At 44.2% G+C, this 16,653-nt stretch overlaps 1 protein-coding gene across 1 annotated transcript in view; it reads right to left on the reverse strand.

Annotated features, from left to right (window-relative positions):
* Positions 1-16,653, reverse strand: part of SNCB (synuclein beta) — a 111,331-nt gene that overhangs the window by 14,534 nt on the left and 80,144 nt on the right. The window contains exon 6 of the mRNA XM_044277400.1: positions 6,457-6,543. Within this exon, the coding sequence (XP_044133335.1) occupies positions 6,457-6,543 (87 nt within the window). The remainder of the gene's footprint in view (positions 1-6,456; positions 6,544-16,653) is intronic.

Here is a 16,653-nt window from a genome sequence, read left to right on the forward strand (position 1 = left end):
ACCACATGGACAGGGAGGGACTGTAGTACCAGCAACTTGGCCAGGAGCACCTTTGGATGAGTGCACACATACTGTTGTCTATTTGCAATTGCCTCTGGGATCGATTGCTGACAAAATCACTGATAGGGAGTAGGAAGAGAAGGAGCAGGAGCATTAGGACCAGTAGATGATGGGAAGGAAACACAGCTCCCTTATGTTGGTTGCATCAGACTGCAAATTCACCCCAAAAGCAAGGATGAATAGATGTACTTTTATATATTTAAAATAAATAGACCCCAACATTGGTTGTATCAGACTGCATACAAAAACAGGTCTTCTGCATACACACAGCACTGCTGAATACACACACAGCTTTGCTGCATTCATAAACACATTTCTGCTTTTTCTGGTCTGGCTCCTGGTGACATAATCAAAGGTCCTCAAGCTCCAGTTAGGCCTCATGCACACGGCCATTGTTTTGGTCCGCATCTGAGCCACAGTTTTGGTGGCTCGGATGCAGACCTATTCACTTCAATGGGGCCACAAAAGATGGGGACAGCACTCCGTCGCTCCGTTCCGTTGTCAGCAAAAAAATATAACCTGTCCTAGTCTTGTCCGCATTTTGCAGACAAGAATAGTCAGTTATATTAATGGCTGTCTGTGCCGTTCCACAAATTGCGGAACGCACACAGACGCCATCCATGTTTTGCTGGTCCGCAAATTGCGGATCTGCAAAACACGGATGGCGTCTGTGTGCGTTATGCAATTTGTGGAACGGCACGGACAGCCATTAATATAACTGCCTATTCTTGTCTGCAAAATGCGGACAAGACTAGGACATGTGCATGAGGCCTTAATCAGAGGTTTCATTGCTTCTCTGCAGCTTGGGTACCTTCAGCATGAAGAGGGCTGTGTTCCTGTTTTGTTGGCATGAATTTTGGTGTGGCTTCCACACCAAAAAATCCCACCTAAAATGCTTGCAAATCATCCTCTTTGATTTCAATGGAAAAACCACTTAATTGAGCTTGATTTACACAGCGCTGCTTTTTTTTCCACTTTCGGTTTTAAAAAGAGAGGTGTTGGAAAAATGAAAACGTGTTCATTCTTGGTGTGGATTGTACATCAAATCCATATGCAAACTTCCCATTGAAATTGGCAGGATCAGAAACCACATCAAACAAATGTGTCATAAAACGGCATAAAAAAAGCCCCACAACTAGCGGTGGATTGCCGAAGTCATGTAGAGGCGCCGAAGCTGAAATATGATTGCAGCTAAATTTATAACGTAAAAACTCTGTATTAATATTGCTGTTTTTTCCCACCCCCTCCCAGAATGAGTTAGTAAAAGTTAATCAGTTAGTCATAAGTTATGTGTACCCCAAAATGACACCATTAAAAACTACAACTTAACCCCCAATAACAATCCCTCATACGACTACATTGATGGGAAAAAAAAGTTATAGCTCTTGGAAGTCGATTATGTAAAAAATGAAAAAAAAAAATTGGTCATTAAAGAGGACCTTTCACTGGTCCTGATGTTACAGTATTAGTACCTGACATAGGGCATGACTAGTGTAGGGCATGACTAGTAGATGTCAGGTGCTTTTTTTTTTTTTTTTGATGCATTGCTCCATTCCCCCGTTGTGCTCCCCATTCACTTTTGCCACCCTGCATGCTAATTATAGCATTAGTAAAGGGAGAAGGAGACGGCCGTGTTTCTCAAGGGGTGTCTCCTTCTCCATGGCTGTGACGCTCTCCACTGCGATTGGCCAGCTCACAGCGAAGGAGAAGGCCTTGTTTCTCAAGGGGTGTCTCCTTCTCCATGGCTGTGACGCTCTCCACTGCGATTGGCCAGCTCACAGCGAAGGAGAAGGAGAAGGAGACGGACGTGTTTCTCAAGGGGTGTCTCCTTCTCCATGGCTGTGACGCTCTCCACTGCGATTGGCCAGCTCACAGCGAAGGAGAAGGCCTTGTTTCTCAAGGGGTGTCTCCTTCTCCATGGCTGTGACGCTCTCCACTGCGATTGGCCAGCTCACAGCGAAGGAGAAGGAGATGGCCGTGTTTCTCAAGGGGTGTCTCCTTCTCCATGGCTGTGACGCTCTCCACTGCGATTGGCCAGCTCACAGCGAAGGAGAAGGAGAAGGAGACGGACGTGTTTCTCAAGGGGTGTCTCCTTCTCCATGGCTGTGGCGCTCTCCACTGCGATTGGCCAGCTCACAGCAAAGGAGAAGGCCTTGTTTCTCAAGGGGTGTCTCCTTCTCCATGGCTGTGACGCTCTCCACTGCGATTGGCCAGCTCACAGCGAAGGAGAAGGAGACGGCCGTGTTTCTCAAGGGGCGTCTCCTTCTCCATGGCTGTGACGCTCTCCACTGCGATTGGCCAGCTCACAGCGAGGGAGAAGGAGAAGGAGACGGACGTGTTTCTCAAGGGGTGTCTCCTTCTCCATGGCTGTGACGCTCTCCACTGCGATTGGCCAGCTCACAGCGAAGGAGAAGGAGACGGCCGTGTTTCTCAAGGGGTGTCTCCTTCTCCATGGCTGTGACGCTCTCCACTGCGATTGGCCAGCTCACAGCGAAGGAGAAGGAGACGGACGTGTTTCTCAAGGGGTGTCTCCTTCTCCATGGCTGTGACGCTCTCCACTGCGATTGGCCAGCTCACAGCGAAGGAGAAGGAGAAGGCTGTGTTTCTCAAGGGGTGTCTCCTTCTCCATGGCTGTGACGCTCTCCACTGCGATTGGCCAGCTCACAGCGAAGGAGAGGGAGACGGCCGTGTTTCTCAAGGGGTGTCTCCTTCTCCATGGCTGTGACGCTCTCCACTGCGACCGGTCATCTCACAGTGAATGGGGGGCACAGCGGGGGCATGGAGCAATGCATCTGAAAAAAAAAGCGCCCTGACATCTACTAATCATGCCCTACACTGTCAGGTACTAATACTGCAACATCAGGACCAGTGAAAGGTCCTCTTCAAGGCCCAAAGCCAGCTGGTCACTAAGGGGTTATAGGTAACACTTTAATAAAAAGCCCAATTGTGCACCTACGACTTGTATGAGACAATGCATACATTTATTAGCAGCAAAGGGGTTAATTTCCGGAGAAAAGTACATTATAATAGCTTGTATTATTAGTTTCGCCTTTTCTGCTGGGCTTATTGGCAGACATACGTTTCTGCACCTGGATGAAATGAATTATTAAGCTCATTTAATCATACTTAACAATTGCTGTAGCTCGGGTGAAATGTTCCACTTGTGATTAAGTTACTTTAGGCTTCTAAATGCTACATAAACCAATTCCATCTAAAAAGAACCACTATTTTTTTTCTTTGGTTGATCCGAGGCTCCATTCCCAAGTTATGATACTTTTTCTTAATATGCACATTAGGCATTTGGTGCAATGGGGGCGTCACCATTGCTCTTGTTGCACCCAAGTACGACTCCTTTCTGTGCCCAGGCCAAACCTGGATGCCTTGATTGCCAGGGCCAGGCAGTGGTAAGGCAACCAGGGCGGGGCTGGCTACAGATATGAAAGGAGCTTGTGTGCAACAAGAGCAATAATGGGGCCCTTATTGCACCAAATGTCTAATTTGCATATTAAGAAAAAGTGGAGCCTCTGATCAGCTTAAGAAAAACAGCATTTTAATCAGATGAATCACAGCTATGTGGCTATGCAAACAGTTTGACAGGGAGGTCACTGGTGGAAGATTCCCTTTAAGTTTTTACTTGATTTCCAGGTCATATTTGAAGTTATATTTATTTTTTTTACATTTTCAATAGTTCATCAGTAGACTCCTATGTAAAGAGTTCTGCACCTGCAGCAGGGTATCCTCGAAGCTGAGGATGCTCCCCCTGCCAATGCTTGACAGGGCTAGATATCTCGTACCTGAGCCACTGTCCCTTGCCCCCATTTGTGGGAAATCAACCATTTATTAATTATGCTAATGGGGGGTTCAGTGCACCAAGCATCTAGGGCCTCGGAATACCTCAGCTCCTCTGCTTTCCACCCTTAGCTACACCCCCTTTTCTTGATTGACAGGGCTAGGCATCCTCAGTGTCCTCTTGCTGGGCTCTGTTATCCTGCGCATGCACCACTGAATCTTCAGTTGGCGCATACGCAGTTAGCATCTCTCCTATGAAGAAAGCTGACAGGGATGTATGATGTACTGCGCTGGTGCAGATCGAAGACTCAACAGTGTATGCTCAGAATTGTGTATGCTGAGGATGCCTGCCTTGTCAGTCAAGGGGAGGGGGAGTGACTAAGGGTGGAAATCAGAGGATCTGAGGGGCTCTGAGGGTCTGGGGCCTACCCTCCGGAGCACTGAAGCCTTCACTAACATAATTAAATAAACTGTTCATTTGTTAAAATCTATAGCCCTATTTATGAGAAGACATGGTTGTTCCTGATGATTAAAATGATACCTATCAGACAGTATCCGGGGTTTAATAGGGTTGATCCTTCTGGCTGTTTTAAATAATCTACGAAGGTGTTTTCAGTTAATAAAGGGAGGTAACTGGTCATATATTAGCCAGAGCATTGGTCTTTCAGAGAACTAGACAAACTCATACATGGACATCTCAGTGGAGTGACCGCCATGTAATGGTTCATTTCTCCAGTGGAGGGGCACTGATAAATCTGTATTTCAGCTCTGTGTTTTATTTGTTACATGCAATAAGGATATCATTGGCTTGACTGCTACTTGCAACACTGCAGGGGTGGATTGGGAAATAAAAGTGGCTCTTGAAAAAAAAAAAAAAAAGTGGAACGACCATGTGGCACGGCAGTGCGGACTTCCAAATACAAATGCACACGGAGTCTTTTCCGTTTATTTTTTTTTGCGGCCCCATTGAAGTAAATGGTTCCACATACAGGCCGCAAAAATAACAGAACAGACATGGGCTCATGCACATGAACGTATTTTATATTAGTTTATTTGCTGCCCATATGCGGAACCATTCACTTCAACGGGGCCGCAAAAAAACGGAAGTTACTCTGTGTGCATTCCGTGTCCGTATGTCTGTTCTGCAGAAAAATAAAACATGTCCTATTATTGTCAGCATTACGGACAAGGTTAGGACTGTTCTATCAGGGCCAGCCATTCCATTCTGCAAAATTCGGAATGCACAAGGCCTGTATCAGTGTTTTGCAGATCCGCAATTTGCGGACCGCAAAACAACGGTCATGTGCATGAGCCCTAAGGTCAACGGCCCGTGAGTGCGAAACAGCTGTTACTGCTTTTCAACTTCATGTGAAAGCTTGTCCCCCGCTTATCCGAATGTACACAGAATATCGAAACGAATAAAGAAATGCGATATCCACAGTGGTCAGAGCCGTCTGCTATTGTCTACTATTTATGGACTTTCTGTATGCTGATCAGGCTTCTGCACCACATTTGCAGTTGTGACACGGTTGTCGCATGGACGCCTGCCTAACAAGGTGACCACGTGTGGACGGAGGACTGTGCCGCTTCCCATCCTCTTTACTATTTTAATGAGCCCTAAGGTCTGTGGCCAGTCTGCCTCTGCAACACTATCAATTTTCAATCTGCAATTATGAGACAGAAAATTCTATTTCAGCTCTAACTCACACTTTAGTTATTTGATCCGTTATTTCCATCAGTTAGGGCTTATTCAGACGACCATATGAATGGGTCAGCACGTGTTCCGGAAATGTGCAGAACTGGTGTGGACCCTTTAATTTCAATGGGGCTACAAAAGATGCGGACAGCACACTGTGTGCTGTCTGTATCCGTAGTTCCATTCCGCGGCCCCGCAAAAAATATAGAGCATGTCCTATTCTTGCCCTCAATCACCGACAAGAATAAGCATTTTCTATATAGCGCCGGCCATGTGCAGTCCGCAAATGCCTGCACCTGGTTTTGGCCCAAAATCACTGATGGAAATAACTGATCAAATAACTGAAGTGCTAACTCAGCCTCAGGGCTCATGCACATGAATGTATTTTCTTTCTGTGTCCGTTCCAGGTTTTTTGCGGACCGTATGCAGAACCGTTCATTTTAATGGGTCTGGAAAAAAACTGAAATTACTCCATGTGCATTCCATTTCCCTATCTCTGTATTTCCGTAAAAAAATTTAACATGTCCTATTATTGTCCGCATTACGACAAAGATAGTGCTGTTCTATTAGGGGCCAGCTGTTCCGTTCTGCAAAATAGGGAATGCACACACACACCACCCATATTATTTGTGGACCCTATTTTTTGTGGACCACAAAACACATACGGTTGTGTGCATGAGCCCTAACAGAGACATGCTGAGAAGTACTATACACTGCAAAAGGCAGTGATAGATGTCTCACTTGGAAAGAATTCAACATTTCGTTTTGGTGAGGCTGTATCAATCTGAAAAAAGAAACAGTGATAAGAGTGATACTATATTCCACTTTACCACCCTTTATGCCCAGTGAAAATGATATAAAAGCCGATGGTTTTCATTGACGCATCCTATGTATAATATATGATTTCTCACCTGGGAGGCTTCCTCGTAGTTCTCCCCTTCTGGCTCCAGCAGTGGTTCAGCAGCAGGTTCTTCCAAAGCTTCCTGGCCTTCTTCAGGCTGTGAATAGTAAATAATAATGAGGATATTTTAAGCAATAAATGACAATATTTTGCTAGAAATTTGATTATATACAAAGCAAGTATTTTCCTAATTGGTTATCCGAAACATCATATGTTAAGATCTGAAATGTTTCTGACTATTTAAGCTGCTTACAGTACATGGCTGCCCGGTGGCCTTTTCGTGAACCGCAACGCCATTTGTATAAGAAACTCCCATGGTTGGATCCTGAGCTATCCAGCAGAGGGAGCATTACCTATGTATTTGCTATGGCAGCTCTTGGCAAAGCTGTGTTACCATTATTCTTTACAATAATAATGATATCCTTCATTTATATTCCACAGCAGTTCATCCTGTTCATCAGAGCTTGCAATCTATGAGGAAATATGGTTGAAACAAGAGATAACCGTATAATTGTTTTGTACAATGGTTCAGCCATTTTCACACTAAATAGCATAATAAAACAGGAGCATCTGTGTATGCAGAGATATGAAGTGCATTAAAGGGGTTATGCCATGATTAATGTAAAAAATGAAAATCAGACATCATATAGTACATGACAACCTCTTTCTAACAAAGCTAGAACCAGCCCTGTACCTCACATGGATCCAGAGATCTCCCCAATCATTGCTCTAATTGCTCTGCAAACATTTCATCAGGCTAACAGCTCAAGGGGGGTGTCCTATCTGCTGCAGCTCAGGGGGTATGTTCTTTCTGCTGTGGCTCCCTATCACAGCTCAGGAGGCAGCTGAAGGATGAAACTGAGCATGTGCGGCCATCTCAGGGAGCAGGTCAAAGAAATAAGAAAATAAAAACACAGCAAGTGATGCTATACAGTAACATTTTATTGAATTACTCAGTGGCTATGCTAAATGTTTAATTACTGTACATACAGTAACAAGAGTATTCACATCCGGGTGCTGGTTTGAAAACTGTAGAATATTTTTCGTGTGACAACCCCTTTAGTAGGGATGGTGGGCATTCCGGTAACATCTGGATGCGGAGAACTCCGGCTGTGCCGCAAATGTGAAACTAGCCTTAAAGGCATTGTCTCACTTCAGCAATAGCATTTATTATGTAGAGAAAGTTAATACAAGGCACTTAGTAATGTATAGGTATTATCCATATTGCTTGCTTTGCTGGCTAGATTCATTCTTCCATCGCATTATGTACTGCTCATTTCCATGGTCACGACCACCCTGCAATCCATCAGTGGTAGTCGTGCCTGCACACTATGGAAAAAAGCATTAGCCTATGTGTGCTCCCACGGTCCTGGCCACTAAATACGCCAGCGCTTTTTCCTGTAGTGTACACGCATGTCCACCATTGATGGATTGCAGGGTGGTCGTAACCACAGTGTATAATGTGATGGAAAAATGAATCCAGCCAGCAAAGGAGGCAAAATGGACAATCACAATACATTAGTAAGTGGCTTGTATTAACTTTCTCTACATGATAAATGCTATTCGCTGAAGTTAAACAACCCCTTTAAGTATACAAGGAGTTTAGGGCATACAGATGAAGGGATCAGGTTCTGAGAAATAATGTTGATAAATGCAGAGATGTGTTTTTTGGGGCACACTTACGAGTATGTTGCAATAAATCTGATTGTCCGGGGTAGAGCATTCTAGAGAGCTGGTGCAGCTCAAGAGAAGTCTTGGAGATGGAGGTGGGAGGTTTGGATTGTGGAGGATTTAGAGCACGGATAGGGTGGTAGATAGAGATGAAGGAGGAAATATTAGGTGTGGAGATCTCAGTAGGTGAGATGAATATGTTCAATGTGTATTCTATAGTGGATGTGCATCCAGTGCTGTGACTGGCACAGCGGGAGGCATTAGTATAGCATTGCGCAGAAAGCTGACCCTGACTGCTGCATTAGATTGGAGAGAAGAGAGTTAGTGAAAGGAAGGCCTATTAGTAGTAAGTTTCAGTAATCAGTTTCTGTCTGGAAGTGTTAGGTCATGATTAGCATTGAGCAAAGTTATGAAAACTTTGATTCGGCTGCTGCGACGAATTTCACAAATAAATTTGCTTTGCGTCTAATTACTTTGTCACGAAGCGCATTTTCTTTGTAAGCAGTGGCCGCAATGATGGGGAACGTGTCACCCCCCCGTCATTGAACCGCTTAAATGCCACATTAATTTCTGATCGTAGCATCTGATGTAAAAATGGAGGCCTTTCAGGGGTTAAAAAAATAAAAATACCTTATCCATTTGAGAGACAAGAGGCCGCTGCGGCCATCTTGATAGAAGATCCCGCTCGAAATCTCCTGCGGTGCGTGATGACGTCATTACGCACCGCAAGAGGTTTCGAGCGGGATATTCAATCAAGATGGCCGCAGCGTCCTCTTCACGCTCAAATGGATGAGCCGAATATATTTAAAAAAAATTACATCATTTCAGGGAAAATTGATATGTTAGGCTACTTTTTTTTCAATCTCCATATTTTATTTATGATACAAAAATACATATCGACATGACATTTATAATATCTTAAATGTTAAAATCCTCCCCAACCCGCCCCAGCCACCCTCCTCCCTCCCAACCTTGCAGGGAAAAAAAAAAATAAAAAAAAAAAATGTTAGGCTACTTTCACACTAGCGTTGTTTGAATCCGGCGTTCAATTCCGTCACCGGAACTCCTGCCGGATCCGGAATAACGTGTGAAAACAGATTACATTTGAATCCTGATCAGGATTTTGATCACAATGCAAAAATGCATTGGAAAAAATGGATCTACTATTAATGGACTTTAACTTTTTTTTCACATTTTTCGGATTTAACTTGCAAAAGCCGGATCCAGTTTGACGGAACACACAGCGGCGAATTCGGCGTTAATGCAAGTCAATGTCAAAAAGTGTTCAGGATTTTTGGCCGGAGGAAAAAATACAACATGCTACGGTTTTCTGAAAAGCCTGATCAGTCAAAAAGACTGAACTGAAGACATCCTGATGCATCCTGAACGGATTGCTCACCATTCAGAATGCATTAGGATAAAAGTGATCAGTTCTTTTCCGGATTTGAGCCCCTAGGACGGAACTCAGCGCCCGAAAAGAAAAACGCTAGTGTGAAAGTACCCTTACCACAAAGCACGAGGAAATTCGGCTTCACAGTGAATTGAATTGTCCCTGAAATTCGGATCGACGTTCACTTCGGATACTTCGATTCGTTCAACCCTAGTCATGATATCTGAATCCGTTTTTAAGACGCACAGGTCCTGTATACACCATAGTCACTTGTAAGATGCATGTTATATACAATCTTTACCAAATATACTTTGGAGGATCATAATGACCTGGTCAATCTCATGTCATCCTGGATCTAGCTAGGTTTAAAGGTCACCAAACCAACTATCCAGTTAGTTCTTTGGATATAATAAATGACAATAACTCCTATACAACACTAAAATACATTAGTATGGTCCCGGCAAACGGAAATACGGAAACGGAATGCATACAGAGTACATTCCATTTTTTTTGCGGAACCATTGAAATGAATGGTTCCGTGTACAGACCGTATACGGAAAGCAAAAAACGTCCCGTAAACGAGCTGACAGTAAAATAGTGTCTATGTCTAGATCTCTAGCTATAAGATGTTTCATTGCTGAATATATGATAAATAATTGTGCCATTCGGTGGATGCCTTGTATCTATTGATCTTCTGCACAACATGTGGGCACTCCACTCCTGTAATAGGAACTTCTGTGATGGTTAGATTAGGAATGACCTCTTTACGGTGAAAGCTGAGAATTGCACCTGGAACATAAGGTGGAGGGCAGTCTACAGGGAGCAGGGGCATACGAAAGCATTGGTCAATTTACTGCCCAGTAACCACAGTGTGCTAAGATCCTGCGCCTGACATTAATGCATTGAACCAGCACCATTTAGATCTCACTTGTCACTGCAGTTCTTGCTCCTCTGGATCCTAAAGTGTGAATGCATTAATCAAGTATGATCAATCTGTAACTGCTGGGAGCCTTGCATTTGCAGATTGTGTTATGTCCTGCATTCAGTCCTCAGCTCCTCCTTCTCCATGCCTTTATAGACAGCATTGTGAGGGTGTGCTTGTATTGCTGTGGAGAGGTTGCAGTGCTAGGTCATCCATATTCTGCTTCTGGAAAACCCATTTAAAGGGTTTCTGTCATCAGAAAAATCGGTATTAACCTGGCTCTGACATGAACCAGGCATTGGCTATTCGTTCAGTCCTATAAGCCTACCCATCCCATAACCTCCACCCCTCACCCTAACCCATATAAATAAACACACCACACCACTGCTTGGATTTAATCGGCCACAGCAGCCGTTTATTAAATAAATACAACATAAATATAACATGAGTTAACCCCTGACGAGGGAGGTCCTAGAAGCCCCAATAACTTTATAAACACTGGAACACCTGCGTCTCCATCTTGCCCCCAGCCGTTGAACCCAGCTCGGAGGCAGCAACTGATGGACGCGTAATTAGTTCCTACCAGCTCCTCAATGAGAGTCCAGCCCCTCCCGCGGGGCCCTCCCATCCTCAGATACCACCATATTTCACCACTTCAAGGACCTCCCCCGCCTCCACGACTGCCGCGACATATAACACCACCAACCCTCACAACTTCCACTTTCAACAGGGTCGGGCGGGTGGGCGATTCAGTCTCCTGGCCATCACTGCTTTCACTTCCGCCTTCTTCCTCCTTCTCACCTCTGGCCATGCCCCCCCGTCACCCTAGCAACTTGCGCCTCACCTCCGCTTCCGCCCCCACTCACCACTGACCCTTTCCTCACCAGTCCTGCCCTGCCAAGCCTCTTCATGAACGTCCTCCCCCACCGCTGCGCTCCTTGTCCGGACTGACTTTAGCAATGTGCTAATGTCAGCTGAACATAACTATATTATTCCCATGCCACTATGTGCCGCCGTTATTTCGAAAAACTAACTTTTACAATATGCAAATAAGCCTCTAGTAGCAGGGGGTGCATTGCACCTGCTCCTAGAGTCTCCGTTCGCTTACCTATTTCCACGCCCTTCTACACTTGATTGACAGAGCCAGGCCAGCATTGGTCTCCGATCTGCCAGGGAAATCTCACTCCTGCGCCGTCCCGTTCAGTATTCGGCGCAGGCGTAGTGAGGGAAGGACGTTCGCCGGCAGCTGGCTTCCTCACTGCGACATATTCAGAGCAGGCGAGGTGAGGAAGCCGGCTGTTGGCTCACTGTTCAGCTGACATTAGCACATCGCTAATGTCAGCCAGGTTAATACCCATTTTTCTGATGACAGAAACCCTTTTAAGGCTCCATTCACACGTCCGCAATTTCGTTCCGCGGAACGGAATTGCGGACCCATTCATTTCTATGGGGCAGCACGATATGCCAGTGTCTGTGTTTTGCGGATCCTCAATTTGCGGATCCGCTGAACACTTATGGATGTGTGAATGGACCCTAAGACTACCCTTAGGGCTCACATGCATTTGGTTTGGCCATTATTGCTGTTAAAAAATGCGATAAAAAAACTGTATGGGTTTTTTCTTGCATGTCACATAGATTTTTTTATGCTTTTTTTAGTTGCAATTTTCTCCTCAGATATGTTTGAAGTGCACTATTGCTTCAACATGTTGCATTTTTTAAAAAGACCATAGACACAAAATGTGTCACCAAACTAAAAAAAAAACAATATATAAAGAAACCTTGTGCGCCCTGTGTTTTAAAATTCCCAAAGACTTTCAGCTGGTATTTTTCCCCACCAAAACACACCAAAAACGCACATTCAAGAATACATAAAAGAATGCAAAAGTTGGAAAAATACCACAAAAATCCTATGTGGGGAATGTATTACACCTGGCTTTTCAGAACACATTCTCAATAGCAAACCCTGTAGTATATTGCACCATAATTATTAAGAGGTAACAATTAGGGTGCATCATTGGAAGTTCTGTGCACCAGAAAAAAGAAATGTGTGCCAGCGAGGGAGCTGGCGTGGATTTCTGGTCTAATGAGTTCCAACATGTGACAATCAAACGACAGCGGTGGCTCACCCTCTTCCTATATGGGTAAGGTGCACACCCCCTGGTCCCACCCTTAGGACCAAATGTAAAGAATTGTCTATAAAACCAGGTGTGGGGGGGCACACTTCAAATGATAACACTCAGAGGGATGATAATCATACAGTTTAATAAAATTAAAATTAAGATTACACCCCTAAAACATACATAAAATGTGGTACATCATTGAATATGTTCCAATTATTTAAAATGCACACTCAATTCGCTGGATGGCTCTGAAAAGCAAAATGGCTCTATAGAGCAATATGAACTGTTGTCCACAATCAGCAAACAATTGATAGTTAGAGTCCGGCACCTTCAGACTCAAGGTGATAGTGTCCTGCAAGTAAGTGGGGCAGATGTATGTATTCACATCCACTGTTAATAACAGTGCCCTCTCAGTCTCATGCCCACACTTGTGCGCTGACAGTCAAGAACTTGAAAATACTGTTGTAAGGTAAACTGCTCCAAACCGAGCCCGGTCTTACCCTTCACCGCTGTTGTAGCGTTGTTCCAGGAGGCCGCACACCCGCAGCGTCCCACGTGGTGTGCTGCTGCCTGTACGCGGCGTCCCACGTGACCTGGTTTCCAAGGGGACCGGATGCAAGCTCGTGTGACGTATAACTTGTGCGTCAGCGTCCACTCTGTACTTTTAGATACGTGACTCTTTCTTTTCTTTGCCGGCTTTCTCGCTTTTTCCTTAGTTGTGTGTAGATCAACGCTTACTCTAGACACCGCCAGACGCGTTTCGGGGTCTCAAGCCCCTTCCTCAGTGGCCTACTGGGTAAGCGGATCTTTGCTCTTTATAACGGGTTAGCTCCACCCTCCTTCATCCATATTGTTTCTGCTTCCACTACTCTATGGGGTGGATTTGCTTTGCAGGAACCGAACAGTCACCATGATGTGTCTTTTTAACATATATCTTATATAAAATACTTTAAAACAATAAATACAATTGCCCCATATCTATAAAATTGATATCAGAGAAGACTACAAGGTCTCACATGAAAAACGCATGTAAAACGCATCAAAACTGCATCGCGTTTCACATGCATTTTTTCTTAAAATTCACTTTTCCTTGTCTATAACCTCAATTTTGCCATCATATGTTGGGATGACCAGCACCTTCATAGCTGGAACCATACATTTGCCTTTCCTTCAAAGATTTAGAATTTCTTTAATTTTGTGTAGGCGAATGTTACTGATCTCTATGTAGTTAAGAGAAGCTGTCCTGCGGGGAGGGGAAATCACAGTGTCGGTAAAACGGCCAGACTACGATCTCCCATCTCCACAGGACAACCCTCACAAAAACCCAAAGACCTCAAGCTCAAGCTCAAGCTCTGTGGTATCCACAGTTAATACGTTCAGTTTGGAGATACAGGAATGCCTAACCTGCGATTCCACAGATGTTATCTATCTGCTACAATGTGGATGCAGGAAGCAGTATATAGGCAGAACTAAAAGAACGCTGAAAAAGAGAGTGGCAGAGCATGTGGCAAATATCAAAAAAGGCCTGGAGACGCACTCTCTATCTAAACATTTTAAATTAATACATAACTGTGATCCCACAGGTTTAAAATTTGTGGCAATTGAAAAAGTTAAAAAAGCCTGGAGAGGGGGAAACCATATTGCACACATGTCACGACAAGAATCCAGAAGGATCTTCGAGTATGACACCATCATTCCTAGAGGCCTCAATGCAGAGCTTGAGGTCTTTGGGTTTTTGTGAGGGTTGTCCTGTGGAGATGGGAGATCGTAGTCTGGCCGTTTTACCGACACTGTGATTTCCCCTCCCTGCAGGACGGCTTCTCTTAACTACATAGAGATCAGTAACATTCGCCTACACAAAATTAAAGAAATTCTAAATCTTTGAAGGAAAGGCAAATGTATGGTTCCAGCTATGAAGGTGCTGGTCATCCCAACATATGATGGCAAAATTGAGGTTATAGACAAGGAAAAGTGAATTTTAAGAAAAAACGCATGTGAAACGCGATGCGGTTTTGATGCGTTTTACATGCGTTTTTCATGTGAGACCTTGTAGTCTTCTCTGATATCAATTTTATAGATATGGGGCAATTGTATTTATTGTTTTAAAGTATTTTATATAAGATATATGTTAAAAAGACACATCATGGTGACTGTTCGGTTCCTGCAAAGCAAATCCACCCCATAGAGTAGTGGAAGCAGAAACAATATGGATGAAGGAGGGTGGAGCTAACCCGTTATAAAGAGCAAAGATCCGCTTACCCAGTAGGCCACTGAGGAAGGGGCTTGAGACCCCGAAACGCGTCTGGCGGTGTCTAGAGTAAGCGTTGATCTACACACAACTAAGGAAAAAGCGAGAAAGCCGGCAAAGAAAAGAAAGAGTCACGTATCTAAAAGTACAGAGTGGACGCTGACGCACAAGTTATACGTCACACGAGCTTGCATCCGGTCCCCTTGGAAACCAGGTCACGTGGGACGCCGCGTACAGGCAGCAGCACACCACGTGGGACGCTGCGGGTGTGCGGCCTCCTGGAACAACGCTACAACAGCGGTGAAGGGTAAGACCGGGCTCGGTTTGGAGCAGTTTACCTTACAACAGTATTTTCAAGTTCTTGACTGTCAGCGCACAAGTGTGGGCATGAGACTGAGAGGGCACTGTTATTAACAGTGGATGTGAATACATACATCTGCCCCACTTACTTGCAGGACACTATCACCTTGAGTCTGAAGGTGCCGGACTCTAACTATCAATTGTTTGCTGATTGTGGACAACAGTTCATATTGCTCTATAGAGCCATTTTGCTTTTCAGAGCCATCCAGCGAATTGAGTGTGCATTTTAAATAATTGGAACATATTCAATGATGTACCACATTTTATGTATGTTTTAGGGGTGTAATCTTAATTTTAATTTTATTAAACTGTATGATTATCATCCCTCTGAGTGTTATCATTTGAAGTGTGCCCCCCCACACCTGGTTTTTTAGAGTTCCAACATGTGTTGTTAAATGATTGGGCTATGGAGGTGACGCCCACCGGTCACCTCCTCCTGCCTATACCCCCACACTTTTTGTGAAATTGGCAAGGAAGGTGGAAAAGGTCAAAAAGACACATTTAGTTTTTTTGCGCAAAACGGCACTTGCACTAAAAAATTTCAACTTTTGTACAGTAGAAAACTAGTTAATACATTCCCCCTTATATGAATCATGCCTTAAAAGAATAAAGATGCATTTAAAAGGGAGTCTGTCAGCACATTTACCCCTTTTTAACAGTTCCCATGGCGCTATAGCTGCAACACAGATTATTAAAACGGTACCTTTATATGCTTTTGTGGACTTTTAAAACTGCCAAAAACGAACTTTGATGCATATGTAAATGAGGGCTTGCAAGTGCCCAGGGCGGCATCCACTGCGTTGGTGCCCAGGCAGCTCTGCCTCTTCGGCTCTTATCCCCGCCCAGCCTCTTCCTCTGTCCGCCCATCTGTTTTCTCTCCCCCTCAGCGAGATCCCGCGCCTACGCGATGACTTATATAAAGGTACCTAGTTGAAAAATTGGATTGGCTCACCCTCCAATTGTTATGGAATGGGTGCTCCCCCTAAAAGATATCCCCAATCTTCTAAGGTATATAAGTGACTGAATGTTTAAGAGGGGCACACCTGCATCTAAAAATCACATGGAGCTGCAGCCAATACGTTTAATACTATTTATTTGCACCAAATAATAATAATTAAAACAAATGAGGTACCTCAATAATAATAACAATATATTCGCTATACAGTATATTCACTTAAAACCATAAAAATTAATAACCATCTGTAAGAGCTTGATGTTAAATGTAATGGAATATCACTATTTATAGGTTGCTGTGCAGTAAGGGATCGTGATTATTTGATTTTGTATTTAGTCTGAGGAAGGAGTCACTGCCAACTCCAAAACGCGTCTGGGGTACACAAGTCTCGAGTAAAGAAAGAAACCGCAGCATAGAATCTGCGCAACATATTTGAATTCTTGGAAGCGCTTCTCTACAGCCGACAGGAAGAAACATAAGTCCTGCAGTGTCTAAATCAACAGACACTAAGTAACGCCGAAGATCCGAGTGGGTCTTAACC

Source organism: Bufo gargarizans, chromosome 2 (genome assembly GCF_014858855.1).
Source record: "Bufo gargarizans isolate SCDJY-AF-19 chromosome 2, ASM1485885v1, whole genome shotgun sequence".
Classification (NCBI taxonomy): domain Eukaryota; kingdom Metazoa; phylum Chordata; class Amphibia; order Anura; family Bufonidae; genus Bufo; species Bufo gargarizans.